General features: G+C 36.9%; 1 protein-coding gene across 3 annotated transcripts in view; it reads left to right on the top strand.

The window, feature by feature from the left end:
- GRM5 (glutamate metabotropic receptor 5) overlaps positions 1-26,054 on the top strand; it is a 539,179-nt gene that overhangs the window by 14,654 nt on the left and 498,471 nt on the right. For all 3 annotated transcript variants that reach the window (XM_057552875.1, XM_057552874.1, XM_007168476.2), the window contains exon 2: positions 381-1,242. In XM_057552875.1, the coding sequence (XP_057408858.1) occupies positions 582-1,242 (661 nt within the window). In that variant the 5' untranslated portion in view covers positions 381-581. The remainder of the gene's footprint in view (positions 1-380; positions 1,243-26,054) is intronic.

Below are 26,054 nucleotides of genomic sequence, written 5' to 3'. Positions count from 1 at the left end.
TCACCAAAGTCTAATATTTTGGGTTTTTTTGAAGATTTTTGTTCATGGCATACTTCTTTTAGGTGCTTTCCCTCACCTTCGCGTCAGAGTATAGTTGGGCCTCCCACACATGAGATTTGGTTTTGTGTACTCCAGATGAACAAATGAAAAAAATATTAACCTAAGCCAGGTAGGATCAAGAAGCTGTATCAGCTGCTTTTATCAAATCACAGAATCACAAAGGAGACAGGCAAAGAAGAGTCAGAAAGATTTTTGGATTCTTTTTTTCAAGTTACCTACATCAGAATGACCTCTCTTTCTCTATTAGCATAGACTGTTCGAGCTTCCCAAACCGGTTGCACTTAACGTTGTTAAATCCCCATTCTATTTTTTTTCCCCAGGTTTTGAAGATCATGATCACATGGATGCATCTAACTAAATGGTCCCCGGGGACATGGTGGTCCTTTAGAGAGCACGTCTAAATCACTGGCTGATTTTTTGGCCTGCCACTCACCCTAGGACATCCCTGGATTCTATCTCTCAGAACTCTCCTAAATTTTCCCCACCATGCTGTCTTTATTAGCTTGAACTCCTTTCCTAAAATGGTCCTTCTGTTGATCCTGTCAGTCCTGCTTTTGAAAGAAGATGTCCGTGGGAGCGCACAGTCCAGTGAGAGGAGGGTGGTGGCTCACATGCCTGGTGACATCATTATCGGGGCTCTCTTTTCTGTCCACCACCAGCCCACTGTGGACAAAGTTCACGAGCGGAAGTGTGGGGCGGTTCGTGAACAGTATGGCATTCAGAGGGTGGAGGCCATGCTGCACACCCTGGAAAGGATCAACTCAGACCCCACGCTCTTGCCCAACATCACCCTGGGCTGCGAGATCAGGGACTCCTGCTGGCATTCGGCCGTGGCCCTAGAGCAGAGCATTGAGTTTATAAGGGACTCCCTCATTTCTTCAGAAGAAGAAGAAGGCTTGGTGCGCTGTGTGGATGGCTCTTCCTCTTCCTTCCGCTCCAAGAAGCCCATAGTAGGCGTCATCGGGCCTGGCTCCAGTTCTGTGGCCATTCAGGTCCAGAACTTGCTCCAGCTTTTCAACATACCTCAAATTGCTTACTCGGCAACAAGCATGGATCTGAGCGACAAAACTCTGTTCAAGTACTTCATGAGGGTCGTGCCTTCAGATGCCCAGCAGGCACGGGCCATGGTGGACATAGTGAAGAGGTACAACTGGACCTATGTGTCAGCGGTGCACACAGAAGGTAAGTTCTCTTTACATCGAGTATGTCTTGTGCACCTGATAGCTTCCCAGTTAAACTTTCACGTTTTGGAGGGCTAAAATTGTCCTAATTATTTGAGATCTTTTGAGTGGCTCAGTTATACCAGTTATACAAGAAGGGACGGGATGGCAGATGTCTAGAGCAACATAGATATAAGCTAATATGAGTGATTATGTGACCATCAGTTGGCAAAGTGGATATTTTTTTTTGGTTTACGTATTACATTATTTGTACATCTTCTATAACGATGATAGGGATTTTTAAGATTTCTAGATCTTCTTTGAACTCCTTACATTTTAACACTGTCAGGTTGCTCTGAGTACCTGAGGGTTTCTGATAGTTAAAGGGAGGTACACATAAATACACATAAGGCCTGAAGGCAGCCAGTTCTGGCCCAGGTATGTTGTAATAGAAAATTACCAGTTTAGTCTTACAACTATTTTTCAATAGAGTGTATAGTTAAATCTGAAATGGAGATGTGTATGAATTAGTTCTATCCTTCTATAGGACATTCTCAGGAAGTATAAGTTTTAATAATTCAACATTAGTTTGCTTTGAAATTTATTGCTTCTTTATGTGGAAATCATAGTGAGGAAGGAAAATATGACTGAAGTTCTATACCAGATAATAACAATATTAGCCCTTATTATTGTTGATGGTGCTTTTCAAATGCGTTTGTATACATTATTTGTTAGTTCTCAACCAACGCTGTTTGGGATAGGTTTGATTTGACCTACAGAGGTTAAGATACCCAAATTGTGAGGCTTACTCATTATGTAGCACTCTTTCTGGGACAGCATACTGCCTATGCTAAACACTACAGTATACCAAAGAAGGTACACAAGACTTTGTATAGCTCATTAGATCATTGTTAGCATTAGTTGAGATTTTTACTTTATTTTTTTAATTTATTTATTTTTTTCTGTTTTTTAAATTTTTTTATTTCTTAAAATCAAATAATAATATATTCATATCATTTAATCTCTTGTGTAAGTATATTTCATCCAGTAGAGCCAATATGGACACATTGATACATTATACAAAGTCATTTCAGTTGGATCAATTGACCTGAGAATAACGTTGAAAGTTAATTATAGCTATCAACTACTGAGGCACTATGAAAAGGGTTTTTTCATATATATATTCTATAAAGATATTTATTGATAGTACTCAAACAAACAAACCTATGAGATAGATTACATTTTGATCCCCACTTTACAAATGAGGGAACTGAAGCATAGAAAATGTAAGCCACATGCCTAATGTCAAGAATTAAGTGAAAGAGCTGAGATTCGAATGTTCGTGAGGTTCAGATCTCAGTTGAGATTTTTAAATTCTGCAATAATACTGTCAGTGTGTTCCAAATGATCTAATCTTGTAATGTGGGATTGAGTTATTGGGAAATTAATGAAATGACCAGAGTAAGACTACTTCAGAGATTGGGAGCCTGTCACCAATTAGATATAGCAAACTTTTCGTTATCAAGTGACATAACATGGATTTCACTGTATGGCCACTCTTAACAATATTCAGAGCTGCACAAACATAAAATGGCCTTCTATACTGGATTGGGACTTCTATGCCTCTGGAAATTTTCATACATAAGTTTATAGTTTACGTACAAAGATGTTGATATATAGAGATTTTGATCAATGGATAGGTCATGGGACTAGGAGACCTTTGATTTTTTTTCCTAATGCTGAGATTTTTCTTATAAAACCACTATTTCATTTGATTCTCACAACAAGCAGTGATCTAGATAATCCAGATATTTTATTCCTTTTTAAAAATACGAATGTTTTACGAGTTTATATAGTTCATCCAATAACTACCTGATAGCAACTTCAGAGACAAGAGGAGGGCTCATAGCTACTAACTGCTAATTCAGTGCCCTATTATAATTCAGCAGAATCCAATAGAATCACACCCAGAGGATATATATTTATGCAGCACATATTTATTAAGTCAAAATATACAAAAGGCCCTCTAATAGTCCTGTGAAGGACAGCCCTATGTTTTATACATTACCACCCTCAATGGGCATGCAGTCTGGCAAAGGAGATGGAACATGCACTAATACTTCCATAACCATAATTCAAGATGACACGGAGTTACAAATGTTTCTAAAGTAAATTGAAGGAGAAAAAAATCACATCCTGCTCTATGGTGGTGGAGGCCATAGTAGAAGTCTTAGAGAAGGAAATGAATTTGACAGTGGAATTTTAATAGGAAGAATACTGACAACTGGTGAAAATTAAGAAGGCATGGGTTTCCAGTAAAGGGCATGAGGAAATATGAGAAGGTGAGAAAGTAAAAAAATACGTTTGCAAGAGACCAAGGATGAAGGTATGTTTGGTTTACCTCAGATCAATCATAAATTTCATTAGGAACTTCCATCTAGCTTCAGAAGAGTAGGCCTTGGTCAGTCTGTAGGAGATGCTAATCCAAGATTGTGTTCAAAGAGAAACTCATCATCATGACCTTTGACTCTTACTAATTTAATCTGTTTTTTTTCAACCTAATTATATTCCCGTACTGAGTGATACAATAAAATAAAAATGCATCCATAAAGTATATTATTAGGTAGCTATTAAAATGAATGAGACACTCTATAGGTAATGAGATCATAATGATCTCCGAGATCATTTTAAGTGCAAAAAGCAAAGCACAGTTCTATGTAAATGGTATGTTATTTGTATAAAATGGAGTTTGTAAAAATCATTTGGTTGAATATTCATAGAATTGTTCTCAGAGAAGAGCAAAACTGGTAACAGTTGCTCCTCCTGGGTAGGAATTCTAAGGAGTTAAGGAATAGGGTGGAATGGAAGAGACTTTCTTTTATATAATTTCTACATGCAAACATTTGAAGTTGTGTATTACAAGCATAGACTACCTATTGCAACATAATAATTAAAAGAAAATATTCTATTTGTGGGCAAAAAAAGTCAATAAAAACTTGATTGCCAAATTCAGGCAAATTTAATTATTTTTTCAAAAATAGGCCAATAGAAATTTTGTTGACAAATTTGGGCAGAATATTTGGAAGATACCACCAGAATTTAGGAGAGAACAAACTTTGAATACAAACATTGAAGATTGGAAGAAATGCTTTTTGGTTTATTGTTTTATGTGGTTTAATCAAGAGGTATTTATATTGCTTGCATCCTCAGCAAGTAAGTGGCTAGTGAGGTTACATGGTATTATGTCTTAAAATTTATCGGCCTAGGAGCAGTGGAGTGGGAAGTTTTACAAGGTAAAATTTACCTCCAGGATCAGAAAAGTGCTTGAGTGACAAGATACAGCTCTGCTGGGTACCGTGGAAGTCCCCAAGGTGATGCCTGGGTTTCTGCTGTCTGGCCCTTCAGGAAGCCCCTGCGGGATTTCCCATGAAATGACAATACCAGTTCTTACTTGAGCCTCTTTCTATGGCTGGATTGGGACAGTTCTCTTTAGCCCTAGATCACCCTACCTCAGTATCTCAACCTTATGCCCATGTCTGTATAATTACCTTTTTTCACTCAGTTGATATTCTTCTTTCTTGAAGAGTATGGAAATTTCCAGATGCTTTCACACAGGCATTGAGGTCTATAAAAAGACACTGTCTTATTTTCAAAAAAGCTCTTTGTTCCCCCCACGTTGCCCATTTACTTTATACCTAAACGTGCAGTACTTTGTCTCTCAGTCCTCTTGGCAGCGAACACAAGATGTTCCTTTGAGAACGTGTGTGGCATCACAGAATTTCAGAGGAGGGCACAAGCACAAGGAGCCTTGGGTTTCAGCTTCAAGGTTAATCTCCTCCACTTGCATTTCCTTGGTTTATGTTTTTCCGTAGGCTACAGGACTATATATTTATGGTGGCTTGTTATATTATGCACACATATTGTCTAGGCCTTCAAGGCAAGGGGATTAAATGTATGAAAACAAAAAAAGAAAAAAAATACAAACCACTCTAGCTCTGCAGCTGTGAAAGGAGCGTGCAGTAACTGAGAAGAAAAAATTGTATTCTTTGTAAAGGAGACAGTCCAGCTGCCACTGTCTCTGCTCTAAGAAAATTTAAGGGGTCCTTTGCCTCCATACATTGGGAAACCTTGGTTCATGTGCCCATGATAGTACAGAGTCTATGGTGCTTGCCTGTTCAGGGGTGTGGCAGATCCATTGCTTTGGCTCTGATGATTTCCATTGATGACCCCTTTGCTTTGCAACTTAATAGTTCCCTTCCACTCTCATGCAGCACTAGCCATGTGACTGCTTTGGTCAATAGAATTCGGTGGAAATGAAGACTTTTTTCCTAGTCTGTCTGTCTTAGAACCCTGTCATCACCTCGTGAAGGATGAGTGCTGCCAGGTTTTCCAGATGAGGCCGTCTCAGACCACTTGACCTCAACTATGTGAGAGCACCCAGTGAAGAGGCACACAGTTGCCTACCTGACCCACAGTCAATTCCAATCAGATCCTAACTGAAACTATAAACATTACCTACCTAACCATAAATTCATGTGCAACAATAAATACCTTCAAGATAGAGTCCAGTATAAGCATTTTCATCCCAATGACTTTAAACTTGAGCCCCCCCCCAAATAGGATACTACGACAATGTTTAAAACTTCAAAATCAAAACAAAATAAATGTATTAACATGCGTTAATATTTTTGAGATTTCAATGGAATAATTGCTGTGGGCAAGAAAGAACATTTAAAATGCTTCACCCATACTTCTGGTTCAAAGCTAGAGGTTTGATAATTTCCTTAAAGTTTGGATGCTTTAAGTAGTCAGACACTTGTATACATTCCATTATTACATGCTTCCCCTTGATATAGCTCAGTTTCATTGAGGAAAGTAATTACAAATCGGCACAAACCATATGTACTGTACTTTATGGATGACTTACAGGATTTTCACACTTCACAGTTTTTGCTGACTTTAGTTGAAACTCCACTGTACCTGCCCAGGGCCTGTCAGAGTGCCTAGCACATAATAGGTGCTCAAAGGCTATTTGGTGAATGAATGTATTTGTGTTAAAGTGGTATCCAGCTCACACTTAATGAATATATAGCATGTGGATAAATAGCAGTCACTTGTAGTTGTTCACAGTTTTGCTTCTTTATAAAAATGAGGTACCAAAATGCCTCCCTTGATTAATTGTAAAATGCTGTTCACACCCAACTCCCTTTTTTGTTTGCACTGGTTCTTGAATTTGTTACTTCCACCTAATGAGAAATGAATGCTAATTTTTTCTAGCCAAAAAAAATCTCAGTGATGCCCTGGGGGAAAAATGTACCAGTAAGTGGTACTGGTAATGTGACATCATTAAAACATTGTCTAACTTTCAGGTTATGATACGTTTTTTCCATCGATTATTTAAAAAGTTGATAACAATCAAGCTTTGGTTGAAAGACCTTGAATGTGATTCATAGTCTATGTGTTTAGTTTACCTTCTAAAAAGTGGGAACACACTTTTTCCATCACACCTTTTCTACTAACTGTGATTATATCAAGATAACAGTTTAGTTTGGAAAGATGTGAAACGTCAGTATGGGCCCTACTGGGTACTTTTTAAGGGGATTTCATTTTGTTTCTTCAGGGGTTGAATAGTGTTGAGAGTTGAGATGACTTCAGATGGTCATGATGATAATTCAGACACAAAAACTACTGTTAGCTCTATAGAATGTTAACACTGTGTTAACAGCGTGAAATGTCTTAGGTAAGCATTTAATAACCCCTTTATCTTACATTTGAGGAAACAGTATGGACAAGTAATTTGGCCTTACTTGTACATGATTGTTAACAAAGTTGGGTCTCACAACTCAAGATTCCTGTCCAAAATTTTGTTTCCACATTCAGTGAAAGAATTGCCTCTCTTAGGAGGGAGGTAGTGAGTTAAATTCTTGGTAACTCCTGTGCACAAGCCTGGAATACAAAACCACGTGGAGGGGATGTGGAAAAATGAACTTAAACCTCAGTTGGGAGATGAGGGAGTTGGATTATTTGTCCTTTTGGTAACTCCCTTTCTTGACAACCAAATGTTGTTTAATTGAGATTCTATTATTCTGTGTGTTAAAGCATGGTCATTTATACTATATGTCATTAATTTTCTACTTGATTCATTTATCGCATAACACAGTCTGATAAAGTTACCATTTTTTAAGTTAGAGAATAGGTATGGAAAGAGAAAGTGATTTTTTTCGCATAATACTGTAGCTACTTAGTGACAGAGCAAAAATTGAACCCAAGGCCAACTCTTTTTAATTAAGTCCAAACTCCCTCCCTGTATACTGGGGTAGTTGTGGCTTCAAGGAAAAGTAGAACGCACATCTACTGATTCTCTTCCCTCCATAGGAAATAAGAAGACACTATTCGTTTCCCTTCTGAGAAAATCTTTTGAGCATATTTCATGTGTCTTTTTATCTGGCTTTGAAAGCAACACCATTCCTTGTTCCCATGGAAGGATTTAATTACAGTAAAAAGAAAATAAATTAAGGAGGAGGCATGTGGCAACAAGTTAACCTCATAGAAGACCTTTTTGTGAGCCCGATGATAAGTACAGACTGTAGGTTGTTTCTATTCTCATCTCCACTGCAGACGCCACAATCCGTCCTTCAGATGCCAATTATGGGAGGAAGCCGTATGGTATGAAGTTTTTAAGAGCAGGAAGACATATTGTTAAATGCTGTAGCCTTATGTATAAAAAACTTCTTTGGAATTCATCAGAACTAGGAGTTATAAAATCTCATCTTGGCACATTTGCAAATACTCCAGAAAGACTTCTCAATTTAAGCAAATGTTGAATTGAGGATACTTTTTGGCAAGAGATGTGATAGATATGTTCATCTTAGGGGACTTTAAAACCAGAGATCATGCCCCAGTGATGCATTTTATGCATCATTTTTCACACATACACAAAGGATTTTTTAAAAAGAGAGAATATCTAGTCAGTGTTGTTTCAAAAAGTACATCACAACCCATGAATTAATTGTGAAACCAATTTAGTGGCCTGAGACCAGCAGTTAGTATACAGTAGAATAAAATAGGATAGAGTAGAATATAAATATCAGTATATTACATGATAGTAAGAGTAGATATTGCTCTGTAAATTTTTATTTTAGTTGCGTATAGCCATATGTGTACTATGGTTACCATTTACAGTGTTTTTCTTACTATGTCTTACAGCTTAAAAAAAAGCTTAAAAGCAACTTACTGTACTTTTCTCTTTAACATTGTTAATTTTTTTATTTGCTAGAGAAATGCAAGTCACATACAAAGGTTAATTCTTCTGTGACAATGTCATTTGGTTTGTCTCTCCTAGATGGGTGGATCTTAAGCCTTATTATTAAGAACAAGCAAGAATTCTAAAGTATCCATGGTGGGAAATGGTAGAGACTTTGAGCAAAATAAAAATAATTCATATATGGTTAATGATAAATGGCATAAGCATCAATATAGGACAGTGTCGAGGACACTAGTACAGGAGGTTGAAGGCAAGTTCCCAGTCCTAGTTTTTATCAGAGATCAAGACAAGCACAGAAACATTTTATTTTTTGAGTGTCCCAATCCAGTATATTAAGAAATAAATGCCAAAAGGTATTATATAATTTTGGTTTTAAAAGTTTATATATAACACATTAACACATCTAACCCCCTCCAACACATGCATACACATAAACGCATAAAATACAATGTGATATAGTTACACTATTTATAAGGTGATTCCTTGGTTATATAGAATAAGTCATGATGCACCACGTGATGTGGTGTGTAATAAAGCACAAGTTTAAACATATAAAGTGACAGTCTTATTTAAGTTTTCTGAGTTTCCAATGATTATATGTCTTTCGATTTGATAATATAGTCAAGTCTAAATTTAAGGTCTCTTTAGAACGTGAAGATCAGGCCAAATACCATTAGTAAAATAAAGTGAGCTAAGACGTGAGACAGCGCTTTTAGGAGTAAAACTTGTTTCATGAAATAGGCAAGCTACAGTGGAGTCATGACCTTAAATTCAGTTTGTTGCAAAGACATCGACATCTCAGGAATTGAGTTTCTTAACCCTGTGGAATCACTTTAAGTAGTAGTATGAACACAGGCAGCTTTGAATGAAAATCCTGATTAATATTCTTGCTAGTTGGAGGGGACTTTGCACAAATAAGTTAATTTAATTTCATCATTATTAAACTGAGATAATAATACCTGCCCCATAAGACCGTTGTGAAAAGTAAATACAAAGCAGTTATTGTTAAGTTTGGCACAAAACAAAGTGTTCAATAAATACCTTGTAAATTAGCCTGCCAAGGACTTGCCTTGCCTTCTCTTGGACATGAAGAAAAACTCATCAATAATGTTTCAGTTTGGCTTTTTTTTTTTTTTTAAAGGATTTTCTTATTTATTTATTTATTTATTTATTTATTTATTTTTGGCTGTGCTGGGTCTTCGGTTCGTGCGAGGGCTTTCTCTGGTTACGGCAAGTGGGGGCCACTCTTCATCGCGGTGCGGGGACCGCTCTTCATCGCGGTGCGCGGGCCTTTCTCTATCGCGGCCCCTCCCGTCGCGGGGCACAGGCTCCAGACGCGCAGGCTCAGCAATTGTGGCTCACGGGCCCAGCTGCTCCGTGGCATGTGGGATCTTCCCAGACCAGGGCTCGAACCCGTGTCCCCCGCATTAGCAGGCAGATTCTCAACCACTGCGCCACCAGGGAAGCCCCCTCAGTTTGGCTTTGCTTAGTTAAAATTGATTATTGAATGAAATGGAAAATTAGCCAGGAAAATGACCAGTAAATGTAGTGAGTTTTAGATTCCTCCCAATTTTCCTTTTGGAAATTGAGCCTGTAATCATATATTACAACATAGGATGCTTAGTGCTTTGGAACAATTATAACTAGATCCCAACACCTCTCCTCCAACTGCTGAGATGCATTATGGTGTAGTAAAATGAGCAAGGTCTGGAAAGTCCCAGAGCTGCTAGACTGTTAACACCATAATCTTCAGTGTGTGTGGGGAGGGGAGGGGGGTATGGAAACAGGAGGTTGAAGATGGAAAATTAATGCTGTACTTTAAGCACTTCTGAATTGTCACTTTTATAAAAAGCATGAATATCTTTTGTAGTAAAAAAAAAATTGCACAATGGTTATATAACTTCTTTGTAAATTTCAAATTGGACATGCTCCAGCCCCATCACTAGTCAGTGACTGCAACTTTGTTAATGAAAGCTAAGTTGTAGCACATTGAGGCATGCCATAGGCTTGAGTTTAAAGACAAAAGGATATAATATGGACCTTGGAAATAAAACAGACTATATTTAAGAGCTATACTAGTTTGAAAACAAAACTGATGCTCTCTTACACATCATTATAGCTCAGATATAACAATGACAGTAATAATAACTTATTCATCAATTATTTAATGTGTTATCAGAAATTATCTGTTTTTTATAATCTATGAAGTGGTATCAAGATATAGATGTTTATGCTATCATTAGTATATTATTATTAATATTATCTGAAAGTCAGCCCTACCCGTAGCTACAATGAAAAGTAGATAGACTATAAATAGAGTAAAAAGGGTATGTCTTTGTTCCTTTTCTCAAGGACTCTAAAAACAGAAGTATTTGTGTCTTTGACAATTTCTTCATAAACCTTCTTCATATTTCTTTGGTTATATAACTTCTTTTCCAAAGTTCTATATCTGCTTTTCACCAGATGTGGGTTAGGATTTCAAGCCTTGATTCTCCTTTATGAGAGTAGAGGGCCATTTATTATTAAGGAAAACTGTATTATTGCGTTGTCATATGGTGGCTTTTTATCCCTTAGAGAAGCTGGAGAAATATATAAGTAAGACATATTGAAGTATCGTGTTAGTTTAATTTCAATTTCATGGAATTTGAAAACAATTAAATTAAAAATGAAGCTGATAATATGTTTTATTGAAGTAAATTGAGAAAAGAGAGAAAAACTATATCAAGACACTGAAAAATATTAAACAAGCTATCTGGCTATATTATTTGTAATCAAATTTAATTTGATTGTTTTCAGTTCCCAAGTTAGTACACTCATCCCTTATTACATGAGCATAATTAATTCTCACTTTTTGTTCAGAGTGAGAATATAAACAATAATTAATTTTCCTTACATTTAATGTTGAAACCTTAGGTTTTATTAAAAAATATATGCTGAAGAATCAAGCTGGCAATATTAATTACATAAATTTATATTTATATATAATTGATAACAGTAAACTGTTATTGATAACTAATAAAATGAGAAAATTCCAAATTATTTGGCGGTTTGGGAGCACTTTCATTTGCTGAATTGCATGAAATTATAAAAATAATTGAAAACTGGTAGCAAAATTGTTGATGATTTGAGAGAAAATTTTACACAAAATATATTATAAATTTTTGACAAAGTGCAGTATGTTTCAATACAACTATGTAGTATATAAAAGCATGCCTAATAGAGCTTGAGGTCCATGTGATGCTACAACAAGTGAATTAATTTACTCATTAGTTTAAACATATCTATTGGGAATATGTTATATGCTAGACTCTGTTGTACACACTATGAAAAAAAGTAAGATGGAAACACTTGTCAGCACATGGCTTTTCTCAGATGCATACCAAGCCCTGGTCTCATACTAATATAAAATGTACCTTTATAGAAAGAATAGGGATATGTGTAAGCAGGAACCCATAAAGTGACACCTGTATGGCAAGGGATGAGTGTATTAAGCAACTAGATTGTAAGAAAGAAGTCTTTATTAAGTGTAATTTGGAAAATTATAGAGAGTTTAAAGATTTTTCTCTCAAAACAATCTCCACTTCCCAGTCCTTACCAAATAATACAAGTGAGATTGTGCTCCTAGAAGCAGGACGTTTACATGACTAAGGTGACTAGGGATGGATATCTCTGTTGGAAGAAAAAAAAATAAGAAAAAGAAACAAGCAGTGTGTCATCCTTTTGTTTAACGCAATATGATTTTATAATTGCCTTGTGCTTAATATTCTGGAATTGAGAGGAGCCATGTGAAGCATCACAGGTGACCTAGTTATGCTTTTGTTTATACTGTTTAATGCCCTCTGGTCTAGTATGAAGTTTTTGTTCCATTCAAGATAGGAAGCCTGATTTAGGTGCCAATAAAATATTTTTTTTTATGAAAAGGAAAGATTTTAATCTTCCTCACTAATGGATATAGCAGGCAACCTCAAACAATAAATTATAAAATACATTGTCACTAGTAATTAAGACATTCTCTGGCTTGTTTAACAAAATTGAGATAATTTCTTTTTTTGAATTTTAGACTTCTGAAAATTACCTAATTATTTCTGTGGAACCCTAGGAAAACTTAAACACTTTTTGTCCCTTTTAATCATACTACATTTTTCTTGGTACAAACTTAACATTCTTTGATTGAAATTATTCATAATCTCATACCTATCTCTGATTTTGATGTTACTTGGTATCTGCTTTCTTGAAATTCTCAAACCTCTCCCCCTTCTCTGAGTCTTTTCTGAGTCTTAAACTCTTCTAAAATGTTTCAAGTTCTTTTGAGTAATCAGTAGAATTAATGATTGTACTGAATTGGTTTCACTTACTTGAAAAACACCTTCCTTGAAGGAGGCTGTGTTACTTTATGACTATAGGGAATAGTGATTTGGGTTTACTTGTCAGGAAATTTCTCTCCTAGCCTCAAAGTCTATTACGTGCCTTTGTTTTACCTTCACTCTGTCAGAAGACGGCAAATTATTGCATCTGATTAGAAGGTTTAAAGAGTCTGAGGACAGTGTAACACTTGTTCCATCAGTAGAAAGAAAGAGTATCATTTAGAAACATGAAGAAGAAAAATAAGCTCTCAAGTTTTTAATATACAATAAAGTGGCCATGAGTGTACTTTCAGAAATTGTACAAATTTCTGATGAAAGGCAACTGAAATAAGACTTACACATTCCGGAAGAAGAGCAGAAACTCATGCTGAAGTGACTGAATTTGAATATGGAAAACTTGACTTTTGATCCAGGTAGCGCATCGAAGAATTGGTTTTGAGATCAGTGGAAAGAGCATTAATCTTGGAATTATTCCAGAGACCATATTTGACTTCCCACTTTGGGATGACCTTGGGCGGTTCATTGAACCTTTCTGAATACACGGATCCTCATTTGCAAGATTTTAGAAGGCTATATCTGCACTTTCTGTACTCATGTTTTGTTATGATGGTCAATTGAATAATCAGTTAATGCACTTTGTAAATCTAAAGCTGCCTGATACATTAATTAATTAAATATTAAATGAACACTCACCATGTGCCAAGATCTATATGCTTGGACTATGCTTTTACAAAATATTGAGTACAGTACTGTGAAAATTAGATGCTAATCAAAAAGTTCATTAATGATATTTTCACCACGATAAAAACAGTAACAATAACAGTAACAATAACAGTTCAAAAAATCTTGGCTGTTGTTATTTTGCATTCTTTTTTCAACATCAGTTTTTGAAAAGAGAAACTCAGGTTTCAGAAATTTAAGTAACTCACCTAAGGTCTCAGAGCTCCTGGTGCCAGGACACCAATTGGGAAGTAAGCTTAATATTCAGAGAATCTTTATTTTAAAGACACTCAGTTTTATAAGCAGCTGTCTTTTCATTATAATTGAAAGCTTTATTTATTTACTGCTTTTATCATTGAGTTTAAGGGCTTAGACTCTGTGGTTAAAGGGACCAAAATTTGAGCAAGTTACTTAACCTCTGTAAATCTCAGCTTCATCAATTGTTCAATGATTGCCGATATTGATGGTGATGATGATGATAGAGAACAGTTGCAGGGCATTCACCAGGTGTCCAGGCACTTTTCTGAGTACTTGTACGTACATGGATTCATTTAATACATCAATCTTATGAGGTAGTACCATTATTATCTCAGTTTTATAGATGAGGAAACTGAGTCACAGAAAATGAGAATAATGGTTGACCTTCATCAACTATCTATTGTGCAAATTATATGAGCCTTTTAAAATATAAAAACAATTATTTATGGTGTGCAGTTCATAGTAGGCCGTCAATAAATATCATCTGTTAATACTAATTTGGTTATTATAATAATTTTTTTTTTGGCCTAGTGATGGGTTCAAATGTAACTCCTTGGGTTACATTTGCACTTTGAAGTATTCCCATCCTATCATTCTGGTGTCTAAAAACAACCTAAATGATACTAAGTGAAAATAAGGAGGGCACAAATGATATATTTAAAAACATACATTATTTCCAAATACAAAAGTAATACATAGATATTATTTAACATTTGGAAAAGAAAAAATAAATTTAAAGATCATTAATAATGCAACAGAAATAAAACATTTTGATTTCTTTTTATCTTTCTTATGCACAATGTTAATAACTAGTTATAACCAATTTTAAAACTAGTTATACATAATTTTGTATTTTTTGTTCACATTTTTTTAAAAAAAATAATTAATTAATTAATTTATTTTTGGCTGTGTTGGGTCTTCGTTTCTGTGCCAGGGCTTCCTCTAGTTGCGGCGAGCAGGGGCCACTCTTCATCACGGCGCGCGGACCTCTCACTATCGCGGCTTCTCTTGTTGCGGAGCACAGGCTCCAGACGCGCAGGCTCAGTAATTGTGGCTCACGGGCCCAGTTGCTCTGTGGCATGTGGGATCTTCCCAGACCAGGGCTCGAACCCGTGTCCCCTGTATTGGCAGGCGGATTCTCAACCACTGCCCCACCAGGGAAGCCCAACACATTTTTAAACTTAGCATTGTAAAGAGAACATTTTCCATGTCCTTTTTGAACATTATTAACCATGGCTATCTAATATCCTTTTTTCCACAGATTACAGATTTGGGGGGCCTTAGACTGTTTTTATTTTTTACAATTATAAAGAGCATATAAATGAACATATTTTATGTGGTGTTTACCTTTGTGTTTAAAAAAATTTTCTTAGCTAAATTAACAACAACAACTATAAAGACCACAGTAAGAAGGAAGATTAAATTCCTGTATTAACTTGAAAGGGTATGAACAATTTTTAAGATTCAATATTTATGACTCTTTATATGTATAATACAGCAAGAGTATAAATTTTTTAAATAAATAGTTGCTGGCATAAAAGTTCAGGTAATATAAGTATATTTTAACTAACCACTAGCTTGCTTAGGAAGCAAAACATTGCATTTCTCCCTGCCCATGTATAACCCTATCAAAGTTGCATCCAAAATAAAGTTTTAGGTACTGTAAAATAAATTTTGAAGATTTAAATATATAAAGTGTTCATGCACCAAGTATGAGGTTGTTATTAAACTATCATAGAGACCTTACCTCTATGGTAAGTCATCCTTTAATCTTCCTTCATGAGTCCCACTCTTAACCATACACATACATATTATTAAAACTCCTAGAAGAAAACATAGGCAAAACACTCTTTGAAATAAATTATAGCTATTTTTTTTGATTCTGTCTCCTATGGCAAAAGATATAAAAGCAAAAATAAACAAATGGGACCTAATTAAAGTTAAAGGCTTTTGCACAGCAAAGGAAACTATTTACAAAATGAAAAGACAACCTACTGAATGAGAGAAAATATTTGCAAATGATATGATCAGTAAGGGATTAATATTCAAACTATATAAACAGCTCGTACAACTCAATATCAAATAGACAACAACCGGATTACAAAAATGGGCAGAAGACTTGAATCAACATTTTTCCAAAGAAGACATTCAGATGGCCAACAGGCTCATAAAAGTTGCTCAACGTTGCTAATCGTCAGAAAAATGTGAATTGAAACCACAACTAGATATCACCTCACACCTGTCAGAGTGCTATCATCAAAACGAACACAAATAATAAATGTTGGTGGGGATATGGAGAAAAGGGAACCCTTGTACGTTGTTGGCGGAAATGTAAACTGGTGCAGCCCCTGTGGAAAAAAGTATGGAGGTTCCTCAAAAAACTAAAAGTAGGACTACCATAAGATCCAGCAATTCCACTCCTGGATATGTATGCAAAGAAAAGGAAAACAGTAATTGAGAAAGATACATGCACCCCAATGTTCATAGCAGCATTATTTACAATAGCCAAGATATGGAAGCAGCCTAAGTGTCTACCAACAGATGAATGGCTAAAGAAGATGTGATATATGTATACTCACACACACACAGGGATATTATTCAGCCATAAGAAAGAATGGAATTCTGCCATTTGCAACAACATGGCTGAACCTAGAGAGTATTATGCTCATTGAAATAAGTCAGATAGGGAAAGAGAAATACTGTATGTTATCACTTATATGTGGAAACTAAAAAATAAATGATTGTAAATAACAAAACAGAAACAGACCCACAGATATAGAGAACAAACTAGTGGTTACCAGTGGGGAGAGGAAAAGGGAACAGGCAAGACAGGGTATGGGATTGAGAGATACAAACTAATATATATATATATTAGTGCTATATATATATATATACACACATACACATCCTTGTAGCATATATATATATATATATATACGCGCCCAGGGAAATACAACCATTGTTTTGTAATAACTCTAAATGGAGTATAATCTATAGAAATATTGAATTACTGTGTTTACACCTGAAAAAAAAATCTTTGTAAAATTAGAACTTGGATTCATCTTCAGAAAAAGGAATCCCAAACCTCACTCATCTATAAGGCATATTTATTATTGAAAAAGCAGTTTGCATATCTGCATATAATATTCTAAATAAGAACCATCTGCTCATAAGAAAGCTAAGACAAGGCATAGCTCGCATGAAACAAAATATCCCTTTACTAAAAAATGCATGAAAAATTGAATGTTACCTGTGATCAAATGGTATCGGACTCTCAGGAATAAATCACTAATTATTAAGGAAGTCTAAGTTTTCTATTAACTTTCCCACTTATTAGGGGTGGGTTAATATATCTAACTTTCTTATATGTCACTAATTCTTTCCACATTGTTTCCTTCTTGTATTTTATTATTCCTCAAAAAATACTCTACTGACAGAAGAATCCAAAAGTATTTTAATAGTACTTTTTTTTTTAAATTAAGTAATTTATTTTTTATTTTTGGCTGCGTTGGGTCTTCGTTGCTGCACATGGGCTTCCTCTAGTTGTGGCGAGCAGGGGCTACTCTTCATTGCAGTGTGCGGGCTTCTCATTGTGGTGGCTTCTCTTGTTGCCAAGCATGGGCTCTAGGCGTGCGGGCTTCAGTAGTTGCAACACGCGGGCTCAGTAGTTGTGGCTCACGGGCTCTAGAGTGCAGGCTCAGTAGTTGTGGCACATGGGCTTAGTTGCTCCTCGGCATGTGGGATCTTCTCGGACCAGGGCTCGAACCCATGTCCCCTGCATTGGCAGGCAGATTCTTAACCGCTGCGCCACCAGGGAAGTCCTTTAGTAGTGCTTTTACCAAATAATTTTTAGCTCTCTTTTCCTCATTACCTTCTTAGGTTTATTCCTGTTATAAATTCTATAATGTTTTGATCAGAAAAAACTCCATTAGAGATGTACCAGGGCCCTTTTTTCTCTTTAACACCTGACATTATGTTGCGTGTTTATTTAATGCCACTAAATACTTTGGTCATTGATATATAAGCTAAAAAGTATGGTAGTTCAATTCTGGTATTTGAATTGTTAAAAATTCTATTGGAGTAAGGTGTTACATAGATGTTAATTGTAATTAATGAGAGTGGAATCTTCTTTCAGTAAAGGATGACAAACTTCTTTGATGTCTTTCATTGCATAGTTCTGAGTATATGATGTTGCATGAATACTTGTTGAGATTCATTTATTCAAAGTTGAATTTAATCACCATATAGTCTAATAAATATGCTAAATAATACAGAAATTTTTTCCTTTTAGGACCTAACTTGGCAACTAATTTATGAAAGCCTGGTCTGTATTGCAACCTCAGGGTTTTTGGTTTCTTACCAGTATGAAAATCTCAAACTTTGTCATAAGCTAATTTTATCTAATAAACCAACTGTTCTTGGCTTTCTTTGTTACAGTAGCCTGTTGGGCACTCTTAACTCGGTTACTAATTGCTACTAGGCTTTGAGATAGTTGAGTGAGTGGCCAGAGGTGGTATAGAACAATTAAGTATTTCCAGGCATGGCTAGTGAGCAATCATCCATTATGAAAGAGAAAGTGAAGGATGAGGAGTGAGAGTAAGCTGGTCCCTGCCCCTTGAAGGAGTATGATGAAGCCCTTTTCCTTTTATCCATTGTACAATCACTTGACCATTCTTTACTTCAAGACTTCTACTTTGTCCTGTGGGTTACTTGCAACATATGGCTTCAGTAGTATATGAAATATTGTAAGAATACTTATGACATTTAACTAGTCATAAAAACTGATTTGCCCAGATGACCGTGCATGCTACCTTGTGGATTTCTTTTTTCTTAAATTGTATTTAATTCACAGGGAAAAAAAGAATGATTATTCTACTGTATTCTTCTTGCTTTCTTCCAACAGGAACTGAGAATATGACAAATAATAATAGATCACACATTGAATGACAATCATAAGTATAGTCTTTCTTGTGTATGATCTCATTTGATATTCCTATTGACTTGTAATGCACATACAATGATTGTCATTTTAAGGAACCAAGGAAACTAAAGTATAGAGGAAACAAATAATTTTATAAGGTTACAGTATGGCTGAGGCAAAATTTCATTTTTAGGCATTTCTGATTCCCAAGACTCTTTTCATTAAATCATGCTATATTTAGTGTTCCAAATTAAAAAGCTGCAGAAGTATAAAGTATATCTATGAAAGCCTGACCCTCCAATTCCACTCACAGAGGTAACTACGATTGACTGTTTTGTGAGTAATTTTCCAGCTTTTCTTTATAACTTTTCAAAATCAATTTCTTTTTCTCCTTCTCTCTTTTTCTCTATACTTTGTTAAGTAATATTTTTAACAAAAATTCAACTCTGTTTACCTTCTTTTGTAGCTTAATTTTTAAAGCAACAACAATATATTATGGACACATTTTCAAATCATTTGATGCACCTTTTAAGTGTAAACCACTTCCAGGGCATCGTCCAGGCACTATTGCATTGCTCCTTTGTAATTTTTTTTTTTTAATTTTATTCATTTATTTATTTATGGCTGTGTTGGGTCTTCGTTTCTGTGTGAGGGCTTTCTCTAGTTGCGGCAAGTGGGGGCCACTCTTCATCGCGGTGCGCGGGCCTCTCACTATCGCGGCCTCTTTTGTTGCGGAGCACAGGCTCCAGACGCGCAGGCTCAGTAGTTGTGGCTCACGGGCCTAGTTGCTCCGCGGCATGTGGGATCCTCCCAGAACAGGGCTCGAACCCGTGTCCCCTGCATTGGCAGGCAGATTCTCAACCACTGCGCCACCAGGGAAGCCCGCTCCTTTGTAATTTTATTGACTACATTCTTTATGTCTGTATTACCTGTCTCATATTTTCACTTTTTTTTTCTTGGTTTTTTTTTTTTTTTGTTTGTTTTTTAACATCTTTATTGGAGTATAATTGCTTTACAATGGTGTGTTAGTTTCTGTTGTATAACAAAGTGAATCAGCTATACATATACATATACATGTATCTCCATATCCCCTCCCTCTTCTGTCTCCCTCCCACCCTCCCTATCCCACCCCTCTAGGTGGTCACAAAGCACCGAGCTGATCTCTCTGTGCTATGCAGCTGCTTCCCACTAGCTATCTGTTTTACATTTGGTAGTGTATACATGTCCATGCCACTCTCTCACTTCGTCCCAACTTACCCTTCCCCCTCCCCGTGTCCTCAAGTCCATATATATGGAATCTAAAAAAAAAGAAAGGTCATATTTTCACTTTTGATGAAATCCTTAGCATTTTACCTACACTTTCCTTTCCACTATGTTTCTTGTTGCCATCCTCAGCAACTTCTAAACGTATGTTTGTGTCCATCTCAGGTACTGAGCTCACAATTCATCTTTGGCCAACAAAGTATTATCACTTGAGCAGAGTACATTTTTTCCCTGGCAGTCAGGGACACAAACAGAGGTTTACCCTTCAGAACAGGAAAGCATTGTTCATGTTCCTTTTTCCCATAGCCCGCTACTCTACACATCCTCACATCTGAAGATGCAGAAGGATAAATGGAAGCCTATATAACATAAATAAGACTTTCTAGATATATTCTCACTATACTTGAATTTCAGCTTTCAGTGACTCCTGCCAATGTCTTATAGATTTCTGGCTAAAGAAAGACATCAAGAGGAGAGAAATTAATCTTTCTTGGTGGAGGATTTGCCTAATCATGGTGTAGAATTGATTTGATTACTTGTCATTTGAAATAGTCATCCATAGAGCAGCTAGTTCTGGTTATTTAGGGGATCTACTCTAAAGCAGGGCTGGGCCAAGGTGTAGAAGATAATTTATAAGTGAGTGTTAGGGCCCAATATTAGGTTTCAAGGCTTGATTCATAAATTTCAAGCTTATAGATAGCCCAGGCTATTTGATTTGTTCTTTCCAGTTATACAAACAACAATTGAAAATATGTCATTAAAAAGCTGAACAAAGTAGAACACATTGTTTTTCCAATATTGTTGGCCATAGTATATTGGAATAGAATAGAAATACTTTGTGATTTTGATTTTGAGATCTTTGAGCTAAAAAAGCGATACAGTGATGGGAGTGAACATGTCTGCTGGTATTTTGTGTTTAGTAAGTTCTATATCAATTGAAAAAGAAAATACTCTTATTGGAACAATTAAATCAAATAACTAATTTAATGCTGAAACAGGCTATATCTTTAATTGGTAAAATATCATAATTATTTGTGATATATGAATTCTGAAATCAGAGACAGACTGGGGGATATTTTAAAGTAGTGATGGTGCTGTCAGGGGCCCATTCAGCATGCCCCTCCCCCAATATCTCTAGCATGGCAGGACTAGCTGCCTGAGTCTTTATTTGTATAATGTTTCAATGAGTATCATCGGTTTAAGAGGAAAGACATTTTGTATGAGAGGGGCAACCTCAAGAGTAAGATGAATATTTTAAAATTTATTAAGGAATCCACCCTAGGGAAAAAGAGCATCAAGGAACTGATGGAACATATATGGCTGGTCAAGGAAAGACCCTGATGTGTGTGTCTGGGACTGGAGTTCCAAACTAGGCTGTGTCACCTTGAGACTAGAGAGTTTCTAATGACCTCAGTGGCTCTTGATCCCAATTTAACAGCAATATTCTATTTCTTTAATGTTATGGTAGGTAGTATGAGTCTGGGAAGTAGACGGAAGAGGACAGAAGAGTTGATAGGTCCATGTTGTATACAATGGAAATCAGAGACATGAAAGGGGTAACATTTTCCCCTAGTAGTGTAGTATGGACCATTCTCCAACTTTATTCCAATATTCTGCATCTACCCACATAATGAAAACACACACACACACGACCCCACATATCTCTTACATCCCTTTTGTTCATGCCCCATGATAGAACGGGGGCGATGCAATGACATCAGCCTGGGATACCATACATCACTGTTTGGGAGAAATACCTGGAGACTTTCATGAGAATCACCTGGCAACTTGTCAGAAATACACATTCTTGGGCCCTACCCCAGACTTAGTGAATCAGAAACTTTGGGTACGGGGGCCAGCAATCTGTGTTTTAAGCATTCCAATGCAGGCTAATGTTTGAGAAGTACTGAATTAAGCTTTTGGGAATTTCATTTTAACAATTCTTGAGAAGCATTTGCTCCTATATTTTCATTTTTATATCTTTCCAGACCCAGTTCAAAACTCACTTCTTCCTTCAACCTTCCTGTAACCGCATTACAGGAAGAGCTCTTCTTCCTCTTGATAAACTGAGAGCATTTCATACTAAAAGACCTTATAAGGCACTGTCTTGTATTAGAGTTCTGTTTGCACATATTTCATGTCCCTAGCCAGACTAATGAGTGCAACTTTGTCTTACTTACTGTGTATTTTTTTTAACCTTGTATAGCTCCTGGCTTGTGATGGATCATATTAAATAGTTGATGAATGGTGATTATGGAGTCAAGGTTCTGTAATACCAGAATGCTTGAATTTTCAGTTAGCCTGTATAGTGTACATTGAATTCTTTAGGCCATGGAAACCAGCTTTCACAAGTATAGAAAGAAAATTCATGAAGTGAGCTCCTATTGGGAGCCAGGCACAAATTCATTTAAAATTTATACTGAATAACTGCTACAAACCAGGCCTCATGTGACATACTGGGGAAAATTACGATATGGCATCTGCCCTTAAGAAACATACAGCCTATCTTTACTTATAGCTCTCATGTAGCTTTCTCAGTACCACTCCATCCATCCATGCCAGGCCACACCCAATCTAACCAAACCCTCAAGACACTATCTACCACCTAACCTTGTTTTCTTTTCTTAAGAACATTTACCATTATCTCAAAATTTCATGTGGTTTTTGTTGTTGTTGTTCTTTTATTTATTGTCTACCCCACTACCAACTTCATCAGAGTAGAGACTTTGCCCGGTATATTCACAGCTGTATCCCCCATGCCTAAAAGAGGACCTGGTCCATAATAGCCATTCATTAAATTTTTTTTTTTTAAAGTATTTATTTATTTATTTATTTATGGCTGTGTTGTGTTGGGTCTTCGTTTCTGTGCGAGGGCTTTCTCTAGTTGCGGCAAGCGGGGGCCACTCTTCATCGCGGTGCGCGGGCCTCTCACCATCGCGGCCTCTCTTGTTGCGGAGCACAGGCTCCGGACGCGCAGGCTCAGTAATTGTGGCTCACGGGCCCAGCTGCTCTGCGGCATGTGGGATCTTCCCAGACCAGGGCTCGAACCCGTGTCCCCTGCATTGGCAGGCATGTTCTCAACCACTGCACCACCAGGGAAGCCCCATTAAATATTTTTGAATGGATGAATGGCTTCCAGGGTGAACAACATTGTGAGGAAGACATCATAACTCCCATCACAGGTAAGGAAGCTGAGGTTTCAAGAATTTAAATGATGTAGAGCCTAGAATTCAAGTTAACTTGTTTCTGATTCAAAAGCTTATATTCCTTACCCGCACCGTCTGTCTCCACATGATTTTTCTCCTTTAGTGTCTGTCTCTCTTTTTTCAAGGGTGCACAGGAATTTGAGCTGTGGTTCTCATTACTGATTGCCTATCCTTGAAAACTCTCTGCTCAAAATGTTAGAGGGCTTTGCAAGGTAGCATTTCTATGAATTAAAGTACTACCTAGGAATGCCACGACCTTGCATAGAATCAGTTCTTCCAATAGTTTTGGTATATGTGCAGTCCCAGCTTGTGGAAGCTTCCTTGAACTGAATGAAGGAAGCAGAAAGATGGGATTCAGGAATCAGCTAGCCAGTGTATTGCCAGTCCAGTGAACTGACAGCAGGAACCTTGGATATGGGGTTGTTTTTAAAGAGGCCTGTGCAGGTGATGGGGTGACCTTCTTGGTGGTGATAATTTTTTCCCCTTTTCTGAATAGCTTGCTTTCTGTCCATGATACTGAGAGAAGAAGGCTTATGAAGAACTTTAGGAAGTTTTTTTTTTTTTAATAGAACTTCAAATATCCATTGAATATCATTCATTTTTGTCCTTTTATAGTATAGGCTTTATTTTTTTTTAATTTAATTTATTTTTTTGGCTGCATTGGATCTTCGTTGCTACGTGCGGGCTTTCTCTAGTTGTGGCGAGCGGGGGCTACTCTTCATTGCAGTACGTGGGCTTCTCATTACGGTGACTTCTCTTGTCGCAGAGGATGGGCTCTAGGCATGTGGGCTTCAGTAGTTGCAGCACGTGGGCCCTAGAGTGCACGGGCTTCAGTAGTTGTGGTGTTCAGGCTCTAGAGTGCAGGCTCAGTAGTTATAACGCACAGGCTTAGTTGCTCCTAGGCATGTGGGATCTTCCTGGACCAGGGCTCGAACCGTGTCACCTGCATTGGCAGGCGGATTCTTAACCACTGCGCCACCAGGGAGGTCCCTATAGTATAAGCTTTCAATCTGACCTTTTTCTCCATAGCTTCAAAATATTGAGTATCAGGTTGTTATAGTAACAGATTCACTGATTATAAACTGATGGGGTTGTGTAAAGATAACTACGACAGGGAAGTCAGGTGGTGAAATGAAGCAATTCCTTCTTCATGGGACTCTCACAGTGCTTTGGGCAGGGAATAGGCTTAATAGGACGATGTCCTGGATTTGAATCCTAGTTCTGCCACCATCGGAAAGCCATTATCCTCACTAAGCCTTAGTTTTTCTGTCAAATGAGATTCATCATGATTATATGGCAGGAATATTTGAGAATTAAGTGAAATAATGATTGTGAAGGCCCTTAGGACGATGCTTGACACATAGTAGTTATGGCATAAAGGTGTGTTGGACTTATTATTTTAACATAGGATAGTATGTAATGAATGAGCTCCCAGGTAGAACGGGTCGGTAATCCTTCAAACCTAGACTGGGGCCTGGAGCTGGAATTGATGCTATATGCAGTTCTGTGTCAAGGTCATGTAGACCGAATTACCTTCAGGTCCTGAAAAAGGCTACCTACTAGTCTAATTGAATGAGGATCATCATGGCCATACTTTGGTTTGGTTTTACTCCTCTAGATAATTGGATTTTTCTAGCTGTTAACATCCGCTAATCTTTTGTAATTCCAAGAGTCTATCGCTAAATTGTGCTCTGGTTTGCATTCTCAATATGAACCTCTATTATTTTTCTCCACTCACAGGAAAGGTGAAGGCTTAGCTTAAGAATGTTTCTTACGAGTGAGCATGCTGTACAATTTCTATGGTGGTAAAAAGAATGGAATAAATATATTATTATTAATAAAGTTGGGTCTTTGCTTAAAATATGTTTTGGTGCTAAACACATGGGACTGGGACTCCAAACACCTGGGTTCTGCCACTTGCCATCTGGTATGATCTGAGACTTGCACTACTTTGCTATAAAATAAGTCCAGTAATGCCTACTCCACAAGGTTATTATGTAGGTTAAATTAAATAAGATAATGTATATTCATCACCTTGGAAGTGAGAAATTAACAACTTAATGCTTTTGCTTACCTCCTTCCACAAACCATGGATAGCTGCACACCACCCCCTCTATGCACAGATTTTGCACTGATGAGATTGTGAGGCACGTCCTAAGGATGCTGCAGCTGCAGCCCATAAAACAGAGCTCTGTGTCTGTGTGAAGAAAATTGTAATAAGAGGGGCTTCCAGAGTCACTTCACTTCTTTCAGGCAATGCACCATCTTCCATTAAATCATACGAATAGTTAAACCAAAGGTCACCAATTCATCATTCTATTTTATGGCAGAAAAATTTCTGCAGATTCCAGCATCAGATAATTCTCCCACTTGGAAATTTGGGAAGTATCGGGGAATGTTTTTAAGATGGCATTTTCCTCTGTACTAAGCCCATATAGTATGAAATGGTAGAAGAGAGTAACTTTACAGTGGGAAAACCTAACAAACACTACTTCAGCCAGGTGATCAAGTTTAACATGAAAAGTCATAAATCGTGTTGATAATATGTTCCCTTGATATGATGCAATGAGAATGGCAGTTTCTTCTGTGGTCTTCCAAAAACACATAACCCCAGTCTAATCATGAGAGAAACAGTGGAAGAATCTCAATTGAAAGGCATTCTACAAAATACAGTGGAAGAATCTCAATTGAAAGGCATTCTACAAAATACCTGATTAGTACCCCTCAAAAATGCCAAGGTAATAAAAAAAAAGAAAAATCTGAGAATCAATCAGTCATGAGGAGCCGAAGAAGACATAGCAACTAAACATAATGTGGTATCCTGGGTGGGATCCTAGA

Source organism: Balaenoptera acutorostrata, chromosome 9 (assembly GCF_949987535.1).
Source record: "Balaenoptera acutorostrata chromosome 9, mBalAcu1.1, whole genome shotgun sequence".
Lineage (NCBI taxonomy): Eukaryota > Metazoa > Chordata > Mammalia > Artiodactyla > Balaenopteridae > Balaenoptera > Balaenoptera acutorostrata.
This window is presented reverse-complemented; position numbering and strand designations above follow the sequence as displayed.